This window comes from Procambarus clarkii, chromosome 16, assembly GCF_040958095.1.
Source record: "Procambarus clarkii isolate CNS0578487 chromosome 16, FALCON_Pclarkii_2.0, whole genome shotgun sequence".
Taxonomy (NCBI): Eukaryota; Metazoa; Arthropoda; class Malacostraca; order Decapoda; family Cambaridae; genus Procambarus; species Procambarus clarkii.
The window spans coordinates 2609916-2632206 of record NC_091165.1 but is presented as its reverse complement, the minus strand read 5'-3'; the positions used below and the strand labels follow the sequence as shown (position 1 = coordinate 2632206).

Genomic DNA, 22291 nt, shown 5'->3' with positions numbered 1-22291 from the left:
GTCAGCTCCCGAAACCCCCTCTAAATGGACGAAGACACCTGGTGAGGACAAGGTGTACTGGCCACGAGGGCCAGTTTCCAGTCCTGTTCAGCCCACAACACAGCCGCTGCTGACCTCTGGTGAGGTGGTGCGCAGACGACAATGCCATCTATGGAGTGGATAGGTGGGCGTTTGGGTCTGAGCCTGTAAGTGAGGTGCTTTAGTGTGTCCCTGTTATTGATGACGTGTCTGCTTACAGAGTCGACCTGGGACTGCTGTAAGGGAAGTTGAGTCAGTCTACCCAAGGCAGCCGTCCCCATACCAAGTGCTTTGCTGCAGCAGCTGTGAGTCGCCTCCCGGAGGAACACTGTGGTGTTGCCCTGCCAGTGAAGTGGCAGTTGAAGGATCGTCGTACCCGGGACCAACTGTTGGAGACGATTGACCACTGGGGGTATTGTGGACAGGAGAGTGACCTGTGGTATCACACGAGGCTCCTGACTAGGGCGCTACCCTAGTACCGCTCGTGGAGTGGTCTGACCAGCGTTGCTGATCCGGAACCTGCCAGCAGTTTGCTGGACTTGTGGTTGATGGCCTCCACGGCGGTGCCCCAGTGGAACTGTGTTTTGGCTGGCCTGTGTACGGGGTAGACTCGGCTTGTTGAAGGATTCGTCGAGAGACCAAGAGAGCACCGAGAACTTGGCACCGAGAGGATCCAGAGTCTTCAGGAGAAGACGACAGTGTAAATAATTCCCCTGTGCAGTGTTAATACCCCTCCCCCCTGTGTAATCTTTTTATATATTATTTATTGGTGATGGTAATAATTATAGTATTAAGTTCTTGACTTTATTTCCCTTCCCCTTTAAGTTACTTGCGTTACGGATCTCATCCCTTGAAAGCCACTACTGGCTTGGCCGGATACCCTTCCTCTAACAACATCAGAGCAAGAACCCAGTTGCGACCCGAGAGGGCCGTAACAACAGAACACCTGAGAGCAGAGAAAGATACCAGAGAACCAAGAATGAGTATATTAGCGTGAGAAGAGAAGCTGAGAAAAAGTATGAAAACGATATAGCTAATAAAACCTAGACCGAACCGTAGATACTCCACAGTCACATCAGGAGGAAAACAACAGTGAAGGGACAGGTGATGAAACTTAGAACGGGTGAGGACAGGTACACAGAGAATTACAGAGAGGTGTGTAAAGAACTCAACAAGAGGTTCCAGGAGATCTTCACAATAAAACTAGGTTAGGTCCCTGCAATAGGAGAGGTGGCAGTGAACCAGGCGGTCTTGGAAGGGTTCGAAATTATAAGAGATGAGGTCAAGAGGCATCTGTTGGATCTGGACGTGAGAAAGACTGCTGGCCCAGACGGAATCTCACCATGGGTATTTAAAGAGAGCACAGAAGCAATTTACTTCCCACTCTCCATAGTGTATAGAAGGTCACTGGAGACGGGCGACTTACCCGAAATATAGAAGATGGCTAATGTGGTCCCAATGTACAAAAAGGGTGACAGAAAAGAGGCACTTAACTACAGGCCAGTGTCCTTCACTTGTATACCATGCAAGGTGATGGAGAAGATCGTGAGAAAAAAACCAGTAACACATCTGGAGAAAGGGACTTCGTGACAACCCATCAACAAGGGATCTGGGAGAGTAAATCTTGCCTAACTGGCTTAATAGAATTCTACAATCTAGTGACAAAGATTAAGCAAGAAAGAAAAGGATGGGTAGACTGCCCGGTTGGCCAACATAAGAACAGCCTTTAGAAACTTGTGTAAGCAATAATTCAGAACTTTGTATACCACATATGTCGTACCAATCCTGGAGTATGCGGCTCCAGCATGGAGTCCATATCTAGTCAATCATAAGACTAAGCCAGAAAAGTTTCAAAGGTTTGCCACCAGACAAGTACCCGAACTGAGAGGTATGAGCAACGAGGAGAGACTACGGGAATTAAACCTCACGTCCTTAAAACCTCACGTCCCAGGAATTAAACCTGGGAGACAGAAGATTTAGGGGGGGACATGATCACCACATACAAGATACTCAGTGAAATTGATAGGGTAGATAAAGCCAGACTATTTAACACCATGAGCACACACACTAGGGGACACAGGTGGAAACTGAGTGCCCAAATGAGCCATAGAGACATTAGATAGAAGTTTTCAACATCAGAGTAGTAAACAAATGGAATGCATTAGGAAGTGATGTGGAGGAGGCTGACTCCATGCATAGTTTCATGTGTAGATATGATAGAGCCAGTAGGCTCAGGACCCTGTACACCAGTTAATTGACAATTGAGAGTCGGGACCAAAGAGCCAGAGCTCTTTACAGTAGCAGTAAAACACTAGCAGGTGACAGTAGCAGTAACTTTTTGCATTTGACAGTAGTAGTAACATACTTGCGAGTGACAGTAGCAGTATTACACTAGCGGGAGGCAGTAGCAGTAAAACACTGTAGCATGTGACAGTACCAGTAACACACAAGCGGGTGACAGTAGCAGTATCTCTCTAGCAGGTGACAGTATCAATAACACTAGCGAGTGACAGTAGCAGTGTAATACTACAGGGCGACTATAGCAGTAGCACACTAGCTGGTGACAGTAGCACTAACGCACTAGCGGTTGACAGTAGCAGTAACGCACTAGCGGTTGACAGTAGCAGTAACGCACTAGCGGGTGACAATAGGAGTAAAACACTTGCGGGTGACCGCAGCAGTAACATATTATTGGGTGACAATAGCAGTTACACGCTAGTGGGTGACAGTAGCAGTAACACACTTGCGGTTAATTGTTGCAGTAACATACACTGTTGGATTTGAGTAATAATAACACACTAGCAAGTGACAGTAGCTGTAATATACTAGCGGGTGACAGGAGCAGTAACTCTCTAGCAGGTGACAGTATCAGTAACACACTAGAGAGTGACAGTACAGTATAATACTACAGGGTGACTGTAGGAGTAAGTCACTATCTGGTGACAGTAGCAGTAAAACACTACCATGTGATAGTAGCAGTAACATACTAGTAGGTGAGATTATCAGTAACACACTAGCGGTTGGCAGTAGTAGTAATATACTTGTGGATGAAAGTAGCAGTATTACACGAGTGGGAAAAAGAAGCAGTATTTCTCTAGTGGGTGCCAGTAGCAGTAACACACGAGCACACGAGCAGTATCACACTAGCGGGTGACCGTAAAAGTAACCCATTAGTGGGTGACAGTAGCAGTAACACACTAGCATGTGACAGTAGCAGTAACACACTAGCATGTGACAGTATCAGTAACATACTAGCATGTGACAGTAGCAGTAACACACTAGCATGTGACAGTAGCAGTAACACACTAGCATGTGACAGTATCAGTAACATACTAGCATGTGACAGTAGCAGTAACACACTAGCATGTGACAGTAGCAGTAACACACTAGCATGTGACAGTAGCAGTAACACACTAGTGGGGGACAGTATCCGTAACACACTAGCGGGTGACCGTAGCAATAACATACAAGTATGTGACATTAACAGTAACACACTAGCGGGTGACAGTAGCAGTAACACTATTGCTTGTGACAGTAGCAGGAACACTATGTCACTTTACAGTATTAGTAACTTACTATTGGGTCATAGTTGCAGTAAGACACCAGCTGGTATCAGTAACACACTAGCGTGTGACAGTAGCATTAACACGCTAGCGGGTGACAGTTGCAGTGACACACTAGTTGTTGAGAGTAACAGTAATATACTAGCAGGAGGCAGTAACAGTAACACACTAGCATATGATAGGAGCAGTAACACACTAACGGGTAACAGTAGTAGTAATACACTTGAGGTTGATAGCAGCAGTTACACAATAGTGGAGGACAGTATCAGTAACAAACCAGTGGGTGAGAATAGCAATAACACACTAGTGGGTGAGAGTAGCAGTAACACACTAGTGGGGGACAGTAGCAGTAGCACATTAGTGGGTGACAGTAGCGGTAACTCACTAGTGAGTGACAGTAGCAATAACACACTTCTGGTTGATAGTAGCAGTATCAAAATAGTGGGTGACAGTAGTTATTGGGGACCTGTGTCATTTCACAAATTCAGTTAGAGATAAACAGAATATACTAAAGGGGCACACAAAGTAATATTTTGAAGAATCTCATAGTGCAAATAGTCTGAACCCCAGCCATAGAGCTGAGCGACCAACAAGGTGCTTTGAGTTTCGAAAAGTGTGAGTTCATAACAAGGGAGTTGAAGTCCAGCATGAAAGATCAATGTTTGAAGTTCAATAAAGGTATTAAAATTAAGGAAAGTACTAGGACAATTAATACCGGAGCTAATGTCTTGAGAGTGTTAACCCAGTTCATTCGCCACTAACACTGGATATGTAACAATGAAACTACAATGAAGGACTGCCGCAATATCTAGAAAAAATTACCTATAAACTTATGGTTTTCATATAGGCATGAGAAAGTTGGGTGTCAACAGTCATGGATAAAGATGTAGGACTTCTAACTCTCCCGTTCAGGTTTGTGGATGCCCACATGGACCAACATACTCGCCTTTCATAACAGAATTCGTTCTTTGGGCGTTTCCTGCATTATTGACATCAGTGCGTTTCCAAAGCTGCACGCTTGCATTATAAAGCCCGAGTACAATCCGAATTCCATCACGGAACACACTTCCACATGCCACTGGAGGCATAGAGAGGGACAGACTGGAAGAAAGCGTTGAATAAGTTGTCTTGAAAGAGATGGAAGAAGAAGATCAGATTTGTAGGAAAGAACAGCATGCCCTGTGAAAAGATTTCAGTGCATTTAATCAAACCACCACTGCTGGAAAGAGAAAGGATGGATACGAAGATTGGGAAATTGTCATTGATAGAGAGGTCCTCAATATCTCACCACGTCTGATCAATAAAAATGGAAGTGAAGTAGAGCAGAGAAAACAATCAGTAAGATGGAACCTAAAGAACAATAATAACACTAACAGTATCAATAAAACAAAAATACAAAAGTTAGAACACAGAGCGATCCTTGGGGGATTAAAACAAATAAATAAACAATGTCAGTCATAAATAAAGTAAGTCACAATTTAAATTACTCAATTCAGAAAAGGAACAATCCAATTGCACAGTACAAGAGCATAACAGGTAAATTACATATAAATCATAAACAAGCAACAAAATTCAAATGAATATGGAAATGAAGACAACAGAGGACATCTACGCATGAAATGATTCCTACGGCACACTCCTAAAAACAACTCCGACTCCTTAAGAAACCTTCCTCCGAAATGTGGCCTCGAATTCTTCTGGAGCGTTACCTTTAACGACCCAGGGCCGACAGTACTAGTTTCCCCATCCACCAGTGATGCGTGGATATGCATAACATTCGGGAAGACTCTCACCATCATACTCCCGAGCAATTGCAACCGGGGCATCACCAGACTCCTCCCCTACAACCACCTCAGTGGGAGGATGACATGACACAGCTAAGACCACAGCTCCATCTTCGCCACCCCCATCCACAGATGGAGCCGATTCAACACCAGGTTAATTTGTAGCCACCTCGTCGGTTGCGTCCTATATGACATCATCAGAACTCTCAGCGTCATACTTCACCCTCTGACGCTTTTTCACTCCCTGAGGCCTAGTTATCTGGGCGGGTTTGTTCTGGAACCGACACACACCCTCGCGTGCACGACTCTGACCCTAGCTTCCCCACGAAGGCTTGCGAAGGGCAACCACCTACCGTCCCACCCACCAGAGCCCGGAAATCTACATCCACCACCACTTGCTGCATTGTCACACACACAGTCGCCCTCGCATCTTGCACCGAGTACCACACCTACCGCAGCTGTTGCCATTCAGTCAGTCCCTGAATTGAAGCCAGCACCAACGGGAACTGCGACACCTCACCCGCAATGGAGGGAAGTCCGTGTCATGCAAGATATTCACCTGGTCAGCCAGGTCAACAGTCAGCCAGGTCAACAGTCAGCCAGGTCAACGTCCAGCGGCCAAATACCAGGACACCTACATTTATAACACGTTCTGGGCTGCCCTGTTTGGAAGAAATGCACTATATACCCCACAAGCATCACAGAGGGACGTCCTGTTTAATGAGCATTTTGACGGTCTGGGTGCCACTTAGTAGACCCATCGTCCTACCAAACGAATACTGGTTCTGACAAATACTTTACACTTTACTAAACCAATCCAAGACATGAAGGATGAGATCATACGACATTTATAAAGGAGTATTCTTCACTTCTACATGCGAAACAGTCTTACTCATGTCAACCACACAGACTGTGTCACAGCCATTCTTCAGTTGTGTCACCTTTCCCTCCTAACACACCATAAACTCCCGGAAGATCATAACACATGAAAACTTCATCACAGCACGGTCCTCTTGAAGTACTTGAAAACCAACAAGATTCTCACTATTTACTCCCAAACCTCGAAGACTGTAGCACTCAAGGTAGCAATATCCACCTTGCACAAAAATCTCAAACCAGCCGACTCAGATCATAGCAGCGGGTCTATGTATGTGGGCGAGAACTACCCCATACTGACCCCAAAGTTATACTAGCAGTGGAGACAAACAACAGGCAGGAGGAATCAGGAGTCCACCAATTGTTGCTGATAGCACATTCATACACCTAAGGAAAATAATATTAATCTGGAAACAATATAAATCAGTCAAATTTTTACTGTAGTATAGTATAAAAAAGACATCATGGAGACCAGTATCATAAGCAAAAGCGAAATTAACAACTTCCATAACATCCCCAACATGCGCCACCAATTTCTCTTCTAGTTTTATTTATTACCATCCATTGAGCACGAATATTAAATTTACAATTTATATACGATCTCTGTCATACAATAATATTAAAAGAAAATGCTTATGTGTTAATTTAATAAAACATTCCCGTGCTCAAAGAAACCCCTAAAAAAAGTACAGTGCTAAAATACATAAATAAATTAACGATTCGGGTTAATTACACAAATTTAACACCATCCACCTGTTTTTCATATACAGAGTAAACATAATACAGCATTAGTACAACAATTGACTAGTACAATAATAAACAATAACAAATTACAAAATTATGTGATATACAATAATCAGAGGAGACACAATATCTCTTGAACAGTAATGAGATTAGCACAAGTGAGGACACAAAGACAATAGTTACAAACATAAAGAACATATCGTACACTTAACTACACATAAAACTTCTAACAATTACACATTTTATTGAGTGACACAATTTAAAGGTCAATAGTCAACACACGGCAACTACGATGTCTCAGATTAATAACGGAGAGCACTTCACGCTCCCAAGCAGTGAACAACATTAAACTGGAAACATTATTAAACACATAATCATTATTATAGTATAGTCGTATTGCCATAGCACTTTCTCCTGATATTTACCTAATATAGTACCGAAACTCATCACTAAAACCAGTATTGTAACCAGTGGCAAATTAACCAACAAAGCAAATAGGAACACACACACTCACCACCACTCGGTAAACTACACCGAATGCCAGTACTCAGTTCCCTTGGAAAAAAAAAACACTCCTAATCCACCACAAGGTATAATAGACTCCCTTCCAAGAATCCTAACAGCCTCCGCAGTGGTATTTCTCTTAAGTCGACCTCTTAAGTCATTATGCATTAAAAAATGTGACAAAATTAAAATTAACGTATTCCGTGTTTTACAGTCTAAACCAAGGAAGGAAAACAATAAAATTTCAAATATTCAGTCGAATATCAACACCAGAAACGTCAACAATACGTATCCTTAACCAATCGACAAACATCACAGAATGATGAAAAAATCCAATACATGCATCTGTGATTTCACTTCTCCATAATGTTTCCATGCATCCAAATCTTCAGTCCACAAAAATGAAGGCAAGAATTCGTCGGGAGAGACTGAGGTAAATATCGAAACATAAATTTACACAAAGTAGACTGCAAATACCGAATATAGAGGCCTGGCCACACTGTACTCCAATCAAACACAGTGAGCAGCTCATCCACCCTGTGTACCACTCGACCCTTCAACACCCTACAAACAACTCTACTCGACATCGTATCAAAGCCACCAACACTACACGTTTTGCGATGGATAGCAATTAGACTTCACAGAATCAACATCACGGAACCATATCGCCGGCCAAGAGCGACGTGTAGCCTAACACTAAATTCGATCAAACAGGTCTTCTCTTGACTTCACTATAGTACCAGTTGCATCCTCAATACCTTGCAATATCTCCTTAACACACGTACGCACACCCACACACAGGAGGAACACCAACTCTTCAAGAAATCGCGAAGAACTCTAATAATTTGATAAAACAATTTCTGGAAAACATGAACTCATCAAAAGGAGAACACTCTCTTGAACTTTTGCATTGGCAAAACCCGACCAAAAAGCTTTCCTTTACTCTATTTGCCCAAGCGCTACTTCTAGTCTCGGTACAATAAACGAATCCGATTCACAAAAACCCAATATCCTCCCTATTATAGTCACTGGAGATCCAATATCACACATCTTGTATGTATGTACTTTTACCGGAATAAACGTTTGATTTGAATTGATTTGAATTGATTTTACTTAATTTCCAAGTCCTATGTAATTCTTCTCATTCATATAATCATGATATTTCCCCCACACACAGAGACAAATATTACTTTTCCAATTACTAAGCAATTTACACACATGATTGAATAGTAATATTATAACAAAAAATTAAAGGAAACTGCAGAAGAAATTTAGGTCCATACAAACCATCTCTTTATTATACTTGACGAAACTCATTCATATATGAACAAATCCACTATTATAATTTCTGTGTGTAATGAAGTAAGGGCGAAGAGGTAGAACGGCCTATTGACATAGCTCGAGTGCATGGGGGAATTGTGTAAAATCCTGGTTTGTGTCTCGGAAAGGCTGCAGGATCCAAGTAAATTCAGTAGAATTTCTGGTTGCAATTCTTATACCATGTCAATGCTCAGTCGATTAAGGCAGCGTCTGGGATGCTCTCGGACGTAGGTTCGAATCCTCATCACGGCCCTTGTGGATTTGTTCATTTGATACATCACGCTATTGAGATTTCTGTGTGTCATTCATATATGTCCGCCCTTTCCGTGAAGTAATCTGCAGTTCCAGTTTGTGTTTTACCCAGTAATTTATTCAACAAATAAATGCTCTTTTTCCAAAGCAAATTTTTACCCATGTAAATTTTTAATTTCAGCTAATATAGTTTGTATCCATTTTTGGTGTTCTAATTTCTTGTTTGTATCTGTAGAATCTTATTAATATTCCCCATTTTATTCCCTTTCACCTATTTGCATACTTCAATCATATTACCCCTTTCACTCTACCTTTCATTATGATATAATGGCTTCCTTAATCTCTCTTTATAGGAGATTCCTAGTTCATGTTACTAACTTGGTCATCTTTCTTTGTTGACGTTCAGAAGTACAACAATTCGACGTTCAGTATACTATAGTTCATTCTATAGTATAGCCATCAAGGCTAATCATCATAATTTAAACGAAGCCTAAAATTTGTTAGATAATTCAGAAGGACAAAATTTACGTCTTCTCAAATTCCGATCTCTCAGTTTGAACTTTGTTCAGGTGATATGAGGAAAGTTCTATTTTCAAACGCATGGATATAACCATATTTCAACATTAGTCTACAACTGTCAATCTTTCGTCCAGTTATAATGCCAATCTATATTGCCTTCAAGCAATTTTGTATCTTCTGAAAATATGTTTGGTCTCTCTAATTTTCATAATCGTACATTAAAGTTTTCTGCAGGGTTCGCTCGGATCTCATGTCTAGGTGAAATTTTAAATGCTCACATGATAACAATCATTTAGTCGTCTTTATCAGTTTATCAAGCTTTATTTAGTGTAAGTAAGACCTTATACATAGCATCAGATGCCATGAACTAATTGTAATTAGTGTTGTCTAACACATTTACCAGTGACAAGTGACCCCGTAAATCTGAGTGACCAACAAGAACATTTTTCATGATATTTATATGCACAACACGTTGTTCCTCACATAAAAAAATCTTTTCTTCAGGATGATTGTAGAGGTGTGGTTGTTTGTGGCGAGTGTGGTGTTGGCTGGGTGGGCGTACTCCAGGTGGTGCCACAACTACTGGTCGTCCCGAGGAATCCCCACGCCTCCCTATCTTCCCTTCCTCGGCCACATGCACTGGCAGTTATCTTGGTCAGTGCCTCGATGGATATTTTTCGACGAGGTTAGTTCCCAATGTTAACCCTGTTATTAGATATTGTCAATTATTTTATGCTAGATCTAGTTATGTTTTGTTTACATTTTACTGATATTGAATTGATAATCTACTATGTATATAGCAAGAAGAAAAACTTTGGGGGTGGTCCTAGCAAGGTTAAACAATTCTCACCTTATAACATGAAGTGTATGTTTACAGGTTTACTACAGGTATCGCAGTGCTAGAGTCTGCGGATTATACGAGTTTCATCGTCCAGTTCTGATGGTTACAGATCCTGACCTTCTCAAAAACAACCTCGTTAAGGACTTTGATCACTTCGTTAACCGAAGGCCTTTTCTGTCGGAAAAAGGAAGTATTGTGAACGATATGCTTGGTAACCAAGCTGGAGATGATTGGAAGTCCCTGCGGTCAGTTATGTCTCCTACATTCACGTCAGGCAAGATGCGGGGGATGTTCCCCATCATCTGTGACAAGGCTGATGCTCTCGTCTCGGTGTCTCTTAAAGAAGCTGTTAAGAAACCCAATGTTGATATGAAACATAATTTTGGACGCTTCACTATGGACGTTATAGCTGCCTGTGCTTTTGGTATTGAATGTAATTCTCTCGTGAATGAGGATGCAGAGTTTGCTAGAGTTGCAGACCAATTCTTTTCATTTTCATTTATAAGGGTTTTGAAATTTACCCTTTTGAACCTTTCTCCAAAGTTCTATAGCGCTCTGGGATTAAAGATAGACCCTCCCGCCGTGAAATTCTTCACAGGTGTGGCTGAGGAAACTATTAAAGACAGGAAGGCTGGCCAGAGACGAGGGGACTTCCTTGATCTCCTTCTAGACGTAAGAGCTGGACAAGATCATTCCACACCTACTGCCCACAAATCATCCACCGACCTCAACCAGTCAACCACCAGATCCCAAAATTTAACTGCAGCCAGCAATCGGACCACAATCCATGAGTCAGCACCCATCAATGATCACTCGTCAACTACATATTGTTTGAATGCAACAGATAATGATTCAAGTGTTACCAACGGCTCGACAACAGCCAAGAACCACTCCACCGCAGCTTCATCTAAAAAAGGTCGGTGCAATTGCATTATTGACTCTTACTGCACAAACTCCCACAGGTATCTGATAATGACAAAAAATTTGTTTTTAGGAACATCAAAAAATGTTTCAGTTAAAGAAACTGCAGAAGGACTTTTGACCCATAAGAAGCGCTATCTATTCATCTCAACCCAAACTCATTCACATATAAACCTAATCTATACATTAAATGATTCCACTTCTACTTTGTTATCCGGTATATTGTTCTACAAACCACAAACCCTGTTTCTAAAACAGTGTTTTCCTAGGTTATTCTTATTCTTATTCTAGGTTATTTCCACACCAGTACGTTCCCAGGTCTTTCTTTAATCTAAACTTATTGAATTTATATTCAATGTTTCGTGTTCAATATTGCGCTGATATATTTACAACCATATAAATATTTCTTTGGTTATACTCATTTATCCGTTTGTATACTTGTATCATGTCACCACTAACTCTACACTTTTGTAGAGAATGAATATAAAGATTACTTCATTTATCTTCAAGTGAAAGATTTCAAATTTCTTTCTCCTTTGTTTCTGAACTCGTTCAAGTGAATCAGTATTCGTTCTTTAGTATTCTGACAAATATTTAGCTGCATAATCTAGATAGTCTTACAAGAGCATGATATAGCTGAAGAATATCATAATACACAGAGAGTAATCACACTAACGTGACTGTGCCAAAAAGAAAATCCGTAGGAGCAGTGATGAGGGTTTGAACTGATGCGGTGGGTATTCCCACGCACACGCATCTAGCAACTAGACCATGAGATGGTTAAGGATTACAACCTGGAATTCTATTGAACACAAGGATTTCCTAAGGCTTCTACTGAAGCTAGTAAGGGATTTTCACGCAATCCCCTCCCCCCATACACTCTTGCTCTGTCATCTAGGACTTGTTCTACCTCTGACGCTCCTCTTTTAATTCACAGAGCGTATTGAAAGTCACACTAAAGTGACTGTCCGGATTTTCTCACGCTAGAAGTGTGTATATGTGGGAATATCCACCGCATAAGTTCGAACCCTCCTCACTGCTCCTACAGATTTTCTCATATCATGAGTGGTGTCGATGCTAACTCTTCTGGAACTAAATCCCTGAATCTTTTCTACCTTTTCTGAATATTTCTGCATTGATTATTGGGTTGTGGCGCTAAACTGTTCATGACTCCTAGATCTTTTTTTTGTATTCAGACCTGCCGTTTTAACGATATCAAGTGGATGCTGCTTAACTTATCTTTATCTGATGTTTATAAAAATGTCTTGCATGTGAGCGTAAAAGGTTCCCAACAAGTCTAGCCCCACGTTGGGCGCCAGATGTGAGATTATAACCCCCCCCCCCATCTTCACAGACTCTAGCAACCCGCTGAGTGACAGATGTGAAATTACTGGTTATTGGTATGTGGATTCGAATGTTTGCCTTTGACAAACAAATGAATACACTCTGAAAGTGTGAGCAAGATGCCTAAATCTAGGTATTTCAGGTGGAGATGAAGACCAGGGCAGTATTCTATTCCATAAGCATTACCAGACCTTCCACATACAGATCATTCGATCTGCCACTTGCTTGCAAGCAAATCTAACAGGCAGCGGATGGGTCCTCACACTGAATTTTGTATTCAGTGCTTCAGGCTCTGGGCTAGATCCCGAGCCAACTCAAATTAATGACAATGACAAATAGAAATTTGAATCAGTAATGGGGGCCGTACTTTAAAATGAGGAAAGACATCAAAGGCACGTGTAACAAAAAAATTAATTTATTCAATAACTCATATACTAATACACAGTGACCCACATTAGTTACGTTACTCAAGAGTGTCACCTCAACAACTGTTAAAACACCTCCTGGCAGCAGGAATCTGTACCTACTACTCTCACAGGTGTAACAGACACAACAGTCTCGATCCACTGGAAAGGTCATGAACAAACGTGAACTAACTGAACACTTCGTGAACACTCTTGGCACTTACTGTACTCGCCACTTACAGTATCAAATCCCTTCTCCAGTACAACAATTTTACACACGTAAAGAAATACAAAATAGCACTGTCACCAAGACATTCACAACAACAGGTAATAACTTTACTTTAACAATGTCACCAAAACATTAAATCACGTATTTATATTCCAAGGAATATGAATTGAATATGCTGATAATAATATTGGATTATATATAAGTATTTCTTTTACATTTATGTAGTAAACATTATGTTCCTCAATACTTCATGTTTACTAATAAACACTTCCGGAACAAGTGCTTCATTGCCGAATTTTGTTCGAACCACAACGCTGTAAATGCTTCACCTATGTACTACAAATGCAAATAATCGCCAACAGAACCTAAATACCTAACCTAACCTAACCTATGCCTATGTATATGCACACTGTGCCAATATATCATAATATTAATTTATATTTGAGGAAAATCCCGTTTTTAATGTACAGCATGTAAAAATTTATGAATGCGTCAGTGGGGTCGACTGCTGAATGTAATGGACTTAAGTCGAGGATGGGTTGTCACGTCGATAGAGCTTCGGCCTCTCATGCGTGGGGTCTGCTGTTCGAGTTTCAGAGAGCCCAAGTGAATGAAATATTTATTTCCATGGAAGTGTGGAAGACAATTTAATCTCTATCATTATTATCAGTGTTTTCATAGGGACAGAGCAGAAATCAGGTCATTCACTAATTCATGATACATAATATAATAATAAATAATATATAATAAATCACGTATTTATATTCCATGGAATATGCATAGAATATACTGAGAATACTATTTGATTATAAATAAGTATTTCTATTACATTTATGTAGTAATCAAAACAAAAATCGATTTTTTTAATTTTAAAATTATCATTTAAAAGTTAAAAATATCACCAATTGTATTATTTGTCCTTATGGTCTGAGACTAGCATATGATTTTCATTTGCTATATTATAGAATTTAGTTTGCGAGTATAGATTGGTGTAAAAATAATTTGCATGTGTCCTTTCAAACGTGTCAAAATTAGAAGCAAATAATTTATAGCTCAATGTTTTTGCATTTATGGAAAAAACTTAGGATTTTTAGAACAAAGAACTATATATATATAATAATTACAAAATAGGGTAATCGATCAGATACTAAACTTAGAAGGATTTTTCAAAGTTGAAAATCATGTTCACCAAGAACACTGAAGGTGAAGTTTTTGACAATTAATAGGATCGTTCTATTTTATGGATTTTGATGTAGGCTTTAATATATTTTGCTGGGCATTCGTACTCTAAAATGTAAAAGTTTTAGGTCAGTATCTTGTGAAATTAAAGAAAAAAAATCACATATTTACTGTATATATATATATATATTCACATAATTATTATTATTTTGCTGGCTCACTGACCGAGCCATGTGGCCACACTCACCACCTCCCAAACACACAGACTAGTTGCCAATACATAAACTTAATATTATAAATGCCTATTTTTCCTACTTTTCTGACATAAATCCGATTATTATCAAGCAATCATAACGACCGTTATGACCAGGTGCTCTCACTTCCCACTGTACGGGCGGGTTGGCACATCACCCGGATATATGAGTAAATATATTCGTAGAAAATATATTTATTAACATACTGGCAGTACCCGGCCACGCATTGCTGAGCCACAGTAACCTTCCCCTGTCTCCCAATCCTCCCCAGCATTCCGCCCGTCCCCCGTCTTCTCATCCTCCCCACCATTCCGCCCGTCCCCCGTCTTCTCATCCTCCCCACCATTCCTCACTGCCCCGTCTCCTTGTCCTCCCCACCATCTCCCCCTCTCCCAAACACTGAGGTTACCTTGAGGTGCTTCCTGGGCTCAGCCTCCCCGCGGCTCGGTCGTCGACCAGGCCTCCTGGTTGCTGGACTGGTCAACCAGGCTATTGGACGCGGCTGCTCGTAGCCTGACCTATGAATCACAGCCTGGTTGATCAGGTATCCTTTGGAGGTGCTTATCCAGTTCTCTCTTGAACACTGCGAGAGGTGGGCCAGTTACGCCCCTTCTGTGTAGTGGAAGCATCCCCTCATCCTCCCAACCATTTCCCCCCCTCCCCTATCCCCCTGTCCTTCTCACCATTCTCCATTCCCCTGTCCCTTCGTCCCCATTATCCCCAACCCCTCCGTCCCCTCGTCCTCCCCAGCATTACCCCCTTCCCTGTCCCCTCGTCTTCCTTCACCATCCCCTACTCCCATCCCCTCGTCCTACCTACCATTCCACCCTCCCCTTTCTCCCTCTTCCTCCTTACCTTCCCCTACTCCCCTGTCCCATTGTCCTCCTCACCATTCACCGTTCTTCCGTCCCCACCATCCCCAACTGTGCAGTCTCTTCGTCCCCTCCCCATTACCCCCTCCCCGGGAGCCGGTCGGCCGAGCGGACAGCAAGCTAGGCTTGTGATCCTGTGGTCCTGGGTTCGATTCCAGGCGCCGGCGAGAAACAATGGGCAGAGTTTCTTTAACCCTATGCCCCTGTTACCTAGCAGTAAAATAGGTACCTGGGTGTTAGTCAGCTGTCACGGGCTGCTTCCTGGGGGTGGAGGCCTGGTCGAGGACCGGGCCGCGGGGGCACTAAAAAGCCACGAAATCATCTCAAGATAACCTCAAGAGATTCCCTGTCCACTCGTCCTTCCCACCATCCCCCACTCCTGTCCCCTCACCCTTCCCACCATTCCCCACTCCCTCGGCTGATGTATTCCCAAATGATCTGATGTTCCAATCAGAAAATTGGGAACTTCAAATGATCTGATATTCCCATCAATTAAAAAATAGGAAAAACAGTTAAAAAACGAAATAAAAAAAATTGAAAAATAATCAAGTAAACTATACTCATGTAATGAACGGTATGGTAGACAACACAGCTCAATTTTAACGCAATATCAAACAAAATAATTAAATCAAAATTAAAATAAATCGAAATCTATTAAAATTTCCTTAATTAATGCAATCGGAAACATTGAAATGCAATCGTAACATGTTAAGTATGACGTGTTTAGCCATTACATGCAACAGATGTCGCTGTTTTTTTTTAAAGCATGGTTTTTACCTGTCACAGACGTGACATGTATATAGTAGGTATATAAAAACATGCATATATTCGAATGGAACGTTGTGTCAAAATTTCAAAGCAATCGGTGAAGAACTATCGAAGATTACAACATGTGTTGCTCTTACGTCCAACAGATGGCACTGTTTAATAAAAAAATATGTATATAGTAGATATATAAAAATATGCGCCTATTCGAATGCAACGTTGTGTAAAAAATTAAAAGCAATCGGTAAAGTGGTTTTGAAGATTTCAAAGCAATCGGTGAAGAACTTTCGGAGATTAACGATTTTGAACAAACGAACATTTACATTTTTATTTATATAGATTTATATAGATTTGAGTGAATTTTTAACTACTGTAATGCCAAATAGCGTGAGATTTTGCTGGAATATATCAGAACTTTTATATTTTTAACGAATATTGTTCGTTCTCTGGCCTTAAAGTATTTCCATAGCAGAGGCTTAATAATATAAGTTTACGTATGCCATGTTTTGGTCCTGGGATTTAGTATTAGAACAGTTGTAACCAAGGTAAATTATTAGTACTGAATATGCAAAATCTACATGAATATACCTGATAGAGGTTACGTACCCTGTTCAGTATATATCTATATAAATAAAAATGGAAATGTTTGTTTGTTCAAAATCGCAAATCTCCGAAACTTCTTCCTCGATTGCTATTAATTTTTCACACAACGTTCCATTCGCATCCGAGCGGATTTTTATATACATACTATTTAGATGTCACGTCTGTGACGGGAAAAAAAATGTTTTTTTTATAAAAACTGTTTTTCATGTGAGGGAATTCTTCGAAACTTCTTTACCAATTACTTTGAAACTTTGACACAACGTTGCATTCGAATAGGCGCGTGTTTTTATATACCTACTATATACATGCATCACCTGTGACAAGAAAAACTATGCTTTTTCTGAAAGACAGCGTCATCTGTTGGACGTAAGAGCAACACACGCTTTAATATCCAAAAGTTCTTCACTGATTACTTTGAAATTTTGACACTATGTTACATTCGAAACGGCGAGTGTTTTTCTATACCTACTATATATATATGCCACATCTGTACAGATAAAAACATTTTTTTTTTTATATTTTTTTCTATTTTTTAGAAATAAAAAATTATTTTTTTACAACAGGTCCATCTATTGCATGCAATAGCAACACACGCTACATTAAATATGTTATGATTCCATTTCAAATTTCTGCTGGCATTGACAAATTAAATTTGCATAGATTTTGATTTATTTTCATTTTGATTTAATCATTTTGTGTGACTTTGCATTGGAATTGAACTGTGTTGTTTACCATGCCCTTCATTTTGTAAGTATAAGTATATATGCCACACAGGTAAAAATATTTTTTTTCTTAAAAAACAGCGCCATCTGTTGCACATAAGAGCAACACACGCTATACTAAATATGTTACAATTTCATTTCAATGTTTACGATTTCATTGATAAATTGAATTTCCTTAATTATTTTTTTAATTATTTTGTGTGACATTGCTTTAGAATTGAGCAATTCAACACCAGCAATCAACAGCCAATTAATGCACAACTATATTCTACCCACCTCAAGACTCCGCTCCAATATAGAAGCATCAAGAAATATGGACCAATAGGCTTTCTACAATCACTTCCATTCAATACCCATTGTTTCGTGTTCTGTCTTGTGTTGATGAATTTAATACCCTATTAATACCACCTGACCCCATCCACCTCACTCAAATGTAGATATAAACAAATCTGAGTTCTATTCAGTAAGTTCTATTCAGTTGTGCATGTGTAAACTAAAGTCTTTGAAAATGTAATAAGTTTTACGAAACGCGCTTAAGTGTCGCATCAGACTAGAAGTAAAAAGGAATTTTGGAGAATTGATTTTTGAATTACCACCAACAGTGAAAAGAAATGTACGAAAGATTGAGAAAATTCGTGTCAGAATTATTAATCTTACTTTTTCGGTCATATTTAATAATATATATATATATATATATATATATATATATATATATATATTATATTGGGGGGGTACCACCACTGACGATTTACTATAAAACCAGAAAAACGACCAGCCTACTCATGAGAAACTCTCCAGACACAAAGCAGAACGCTTTAAAAGAGACCAACGTCGTCTATGCCTTCAAATGCCCTCTTGGGGACTGTAAGCCTAAAAAAAACTATATAGGCAAGACAACAACATCTCTTTCCAGGCGTTTAACGATGCATAAGCAACAGGGCTCCATTAAGGAACATATAATCTCTTCCCACAAACAAACCATCACTAGAGAAATCTTAGCAAACAACACAGAAATCATCGATAGATACAGCGATAGCAGGCGGCTTGACGTCTGCGAGGCACTTCACATCAAGAAGTCAACACCAGCAATCAACAGCCAATTAATGCACAACTATATTCTACTCACTTCAAGACTCCGCTCCAATATAGAAGCATCAAGAAATATGGACCAATAGGCTTTCTACAATTACTTCCATTCAATACCCATTGTTTCGTGTTCTGTCTTGTGTTTGAATTTAATACCCATTCAATACCCATTGTTTCGTGTTCTGTCTTGTGTTGGAATTTAATACCCATTGAATACCCATTGTTGAAAGTTCGTTTTTCACCTCATCCACCTCACCCAAATGTAGATATAAACCTCGAAGATGTGTAAAGCTCTATTCAGTTTCAGATGTGTGTTTGTAAACTAAAGTCTTTGAAAATGTAATAAGGTTTACGAAACGCGCTCAAGTGTCGCGTCAGACTAGAAATAAAAATGAATTTTGGAGAATTGATCTTTGAATTACCATCAACAGTGAAAAGAAACATAAGATAGATAGAGAAAATTCGTGTTAGATTTATTAATCTTACTTTTTTGGTCATATTTAATAATATATGTCTACAGGAAAGACTGCTACCAAAATATACTAATATCTATATATATATATATATATATATATATATATATATATATATATATATATATATATATATATATATATATATATATATATATATATATATATATATACATATACATATGTTGTACCTAGTAGCCAGAACGCACTTCTCGGCCTATTATGCAAGGCCTGATTTGCCTAATAGGCCGAGTGATTTTCTTTATTCTCAATATATTGTTTCCTATTAGTTTATTTTAAATATTATTATATTATATTAAGAACATAAATTATTGATTTATTTATGTCAGTTTAGGTTATGTAAAGATAGGTTAGGTTAGGTTAGGTTAGGTAGGGTTGGTTAGGTTTGGTCATATATCTACGTTACTTTTAACTCAAATTTTAACACTTGAACGCGTTTTGTAATAACTTATTACATTTTCAAAGACTTTTAGTTTACACACACACAACTATAACCTGCAAACACTAAACATAGTTCTTACTATGCTATGATTTAAACAGCTGTCATTTTATACCCGTATTTTGGGTGAGGTGATACGTTACAACAATTTTGGATGAGGTGAACATAACTTTCAACACCGGACAGAACATGAAACAATGGGTATTAATTGGGTAAATTGAAGGTAGGAATGGAAGTAACTGCAAAGGGCCTATTGGCCCATATTTCTTGATGCTTCTATATTGGAACGGAGTCTTGAAGTGGGTAGAATATAGTTGTGCATTAATTGGCTGTTGATTGCTGGTGTTGACTTCTTGATGTGTAGTGCCTCGCAGATGTCAACCCGCCAGCTATCGCTGTATCTATCGATGATTTCCGTGTTGTTTGCTAAAATTTCTCAGGTGATGATCTGGTTGTGGGAAGAGATTATATGTTCCTTAATCGAACAAGCAACAGGGCTACATTAAGGAATATATAATCTCTTCCCACAACCAGACCATCAACAGAGAAATCGGATGGTAATCCGAAATTACCATCTCTATTAAGGGTCTGAGATGTGGTGCAGTGGGTTAAAGACATACCAGTTATGCCAGTTGCTGCAAGGCTTCTGTGCTGGCTAGAATTCGAATCTTCTGGTGGGAAAGTGTTCTAAGGTTGTATAATCTCTCTTGCGTGTTTAGGCAAGTTGTGCATTAAGCATAGACACAGAGTTCTCCCATATTAACAGGAATATGATGAAAGAACGTGAGTAGCCCCTCACTATGTTCTAGATACCCTTGGAAGGTAGTGATCTTTGGAGGTGAAATACTCCGAAATTATCATCTCTTTTAAGGGTCTGATCTGTGGTGCAGTGGGTTAAAGGCATACCAGTTATGCCAGTTGCTGTAAGGCTTCCGTGCTGGCTAGGGTTCGAATCTCCTGGTGGGAAAGTGTTCTAAGGGTGTATAATCTCTCTTGCGTGTTTAGGCAAGTTGTGCATTAAGCATAGACACAGAGTTCTCCCATATTAACAGAAATTTGATGAAAGAACGTGAGTAGCCCCTCACTATGCTCTAGTTGCCCTTGGGAGGTGGTGATCTTTGGAGGTGAAATACTCCAAAATTACCATCTCTTTTAAGGGTCTGAGCTGTGGTGCAGTGGGTTAAAGGCGTACCAGTTATGCCAGTTGCTGTAAGACTTCTGTGCTGGCTAGGGTTCGAATCTCCTGGTGGGAAAGTGTTCTTAGGTTGTATATATATATATATATATATATATATATATATATATATATATATATATATATATATATATATATATATATATGTATATATATATATATATATATATATATATATATATATATATATATATATATATATATATATATATGTCGTACCTAGTTGCCAGAACGCACTTCTCAGCCTACTATGCAAGGCCCGATTTGCCTAATAAGCCAAGTTTTCATGAATTAATTGTTTTTCGACTACCTAACCTACCTAACCTAACCTAACCTAACTTTTTAGGCTACCTAACTTAACCTAACCTATAAAGATAGGTTAGATTAGGTTAGGTAGGGTTGGTTAGGTTCGGTCATATATCTAAGTTAATTTTAACTATAATAAAAAAAATTGACCTCATACATAATGAAATGGGTAGCTTTATCATTTCATAAGAAAAAAATTAGAGAAAATATATTATTTCAGGAAAACTTGGCTTATTAGGCAAATCGGGCCTTGCATAGTAGGCCGAGAAGTGCGTTCTGGCTACTAGGTACGACATACACACACACACACACATATATATATATATATATATATATATATATATATATATATATATATATATATATATATATATATATATATATATATATATATATATATATATGTATATACATATATACATATATATTGGTAGTAGTCTTTCTTGTAAACATATGTTGTTGAATATACCCGAACAGGTAAGATTAATAATTCTAATGCAAATCTTCTGAATATTTCTTATGTTTTTCTTCACTGTCGGTGATAATATAAATAGCAATTCTCCAAAATTCATTTTTTAATTGTCTGACGCCTGAACGCATTTCGTAATTCGTAATCAATTTTCAAAGACTTAATTTACACACAAATACTTCGTACTTATGCTCTACTGGATGAGGTGATATGGTTCAAAAGTTTTGGGTGAGGTGACTAACACAAGACAGAACACAAAACAATGGGTATAAATTGGATAAGTGAACATATGAATACAAGTAACTGCAGAAGGTCTATTGGCCCATACTTCCTCTTGCTGCTTCCTTATTGGTTCGGGGTCTTGAAGTAGGTAGAATATAGTTGTGCTTTAATTGGCTGTTGATTGCTGGTGTTGACTTTTTGATGTGTAGTGCCTCGCAGATGTCAAGCCGCCTGCTATCGCCGTACCTATCGATGATTTATGTGTTGTTTGTTAAGCATTCTCTGGTGATGGTCTGGTTGTGAGAAGAAATTATGTGTTCTTTGATGGCTCCCTGTTGCTTATGCATTGTTAGTCGCCTAGAAAGA

At 39.3% G+C, this 22291-nt stretch overlaps 1 protein-coding gene across 1 annotated transcript in view; it reads left to right on the top strand.

Moving 5' to 3' along the window:
- Nucleotides 1–22291, top strand: part of LOC123753494 (cytochrome P450 9e2) — a 73123-nt gene that overhangs the window by 12889 nt on the left and 37943 nt on the right. Inside the window, exons 2-3 of the mRNA XM_069325234.1 lie at nt 10085–10265; nt 10458–11337. Coding sequence (XP_069181335.1) covers nt 10086–10265; nt 10458–11337 — 1060 coding nt within the window. The 5' untranslated portion in view covers nt 10085. The remainder of the gene's footprint in view (nt 1–10084; nt 10266–10457; nt 11338–22291) is intronic.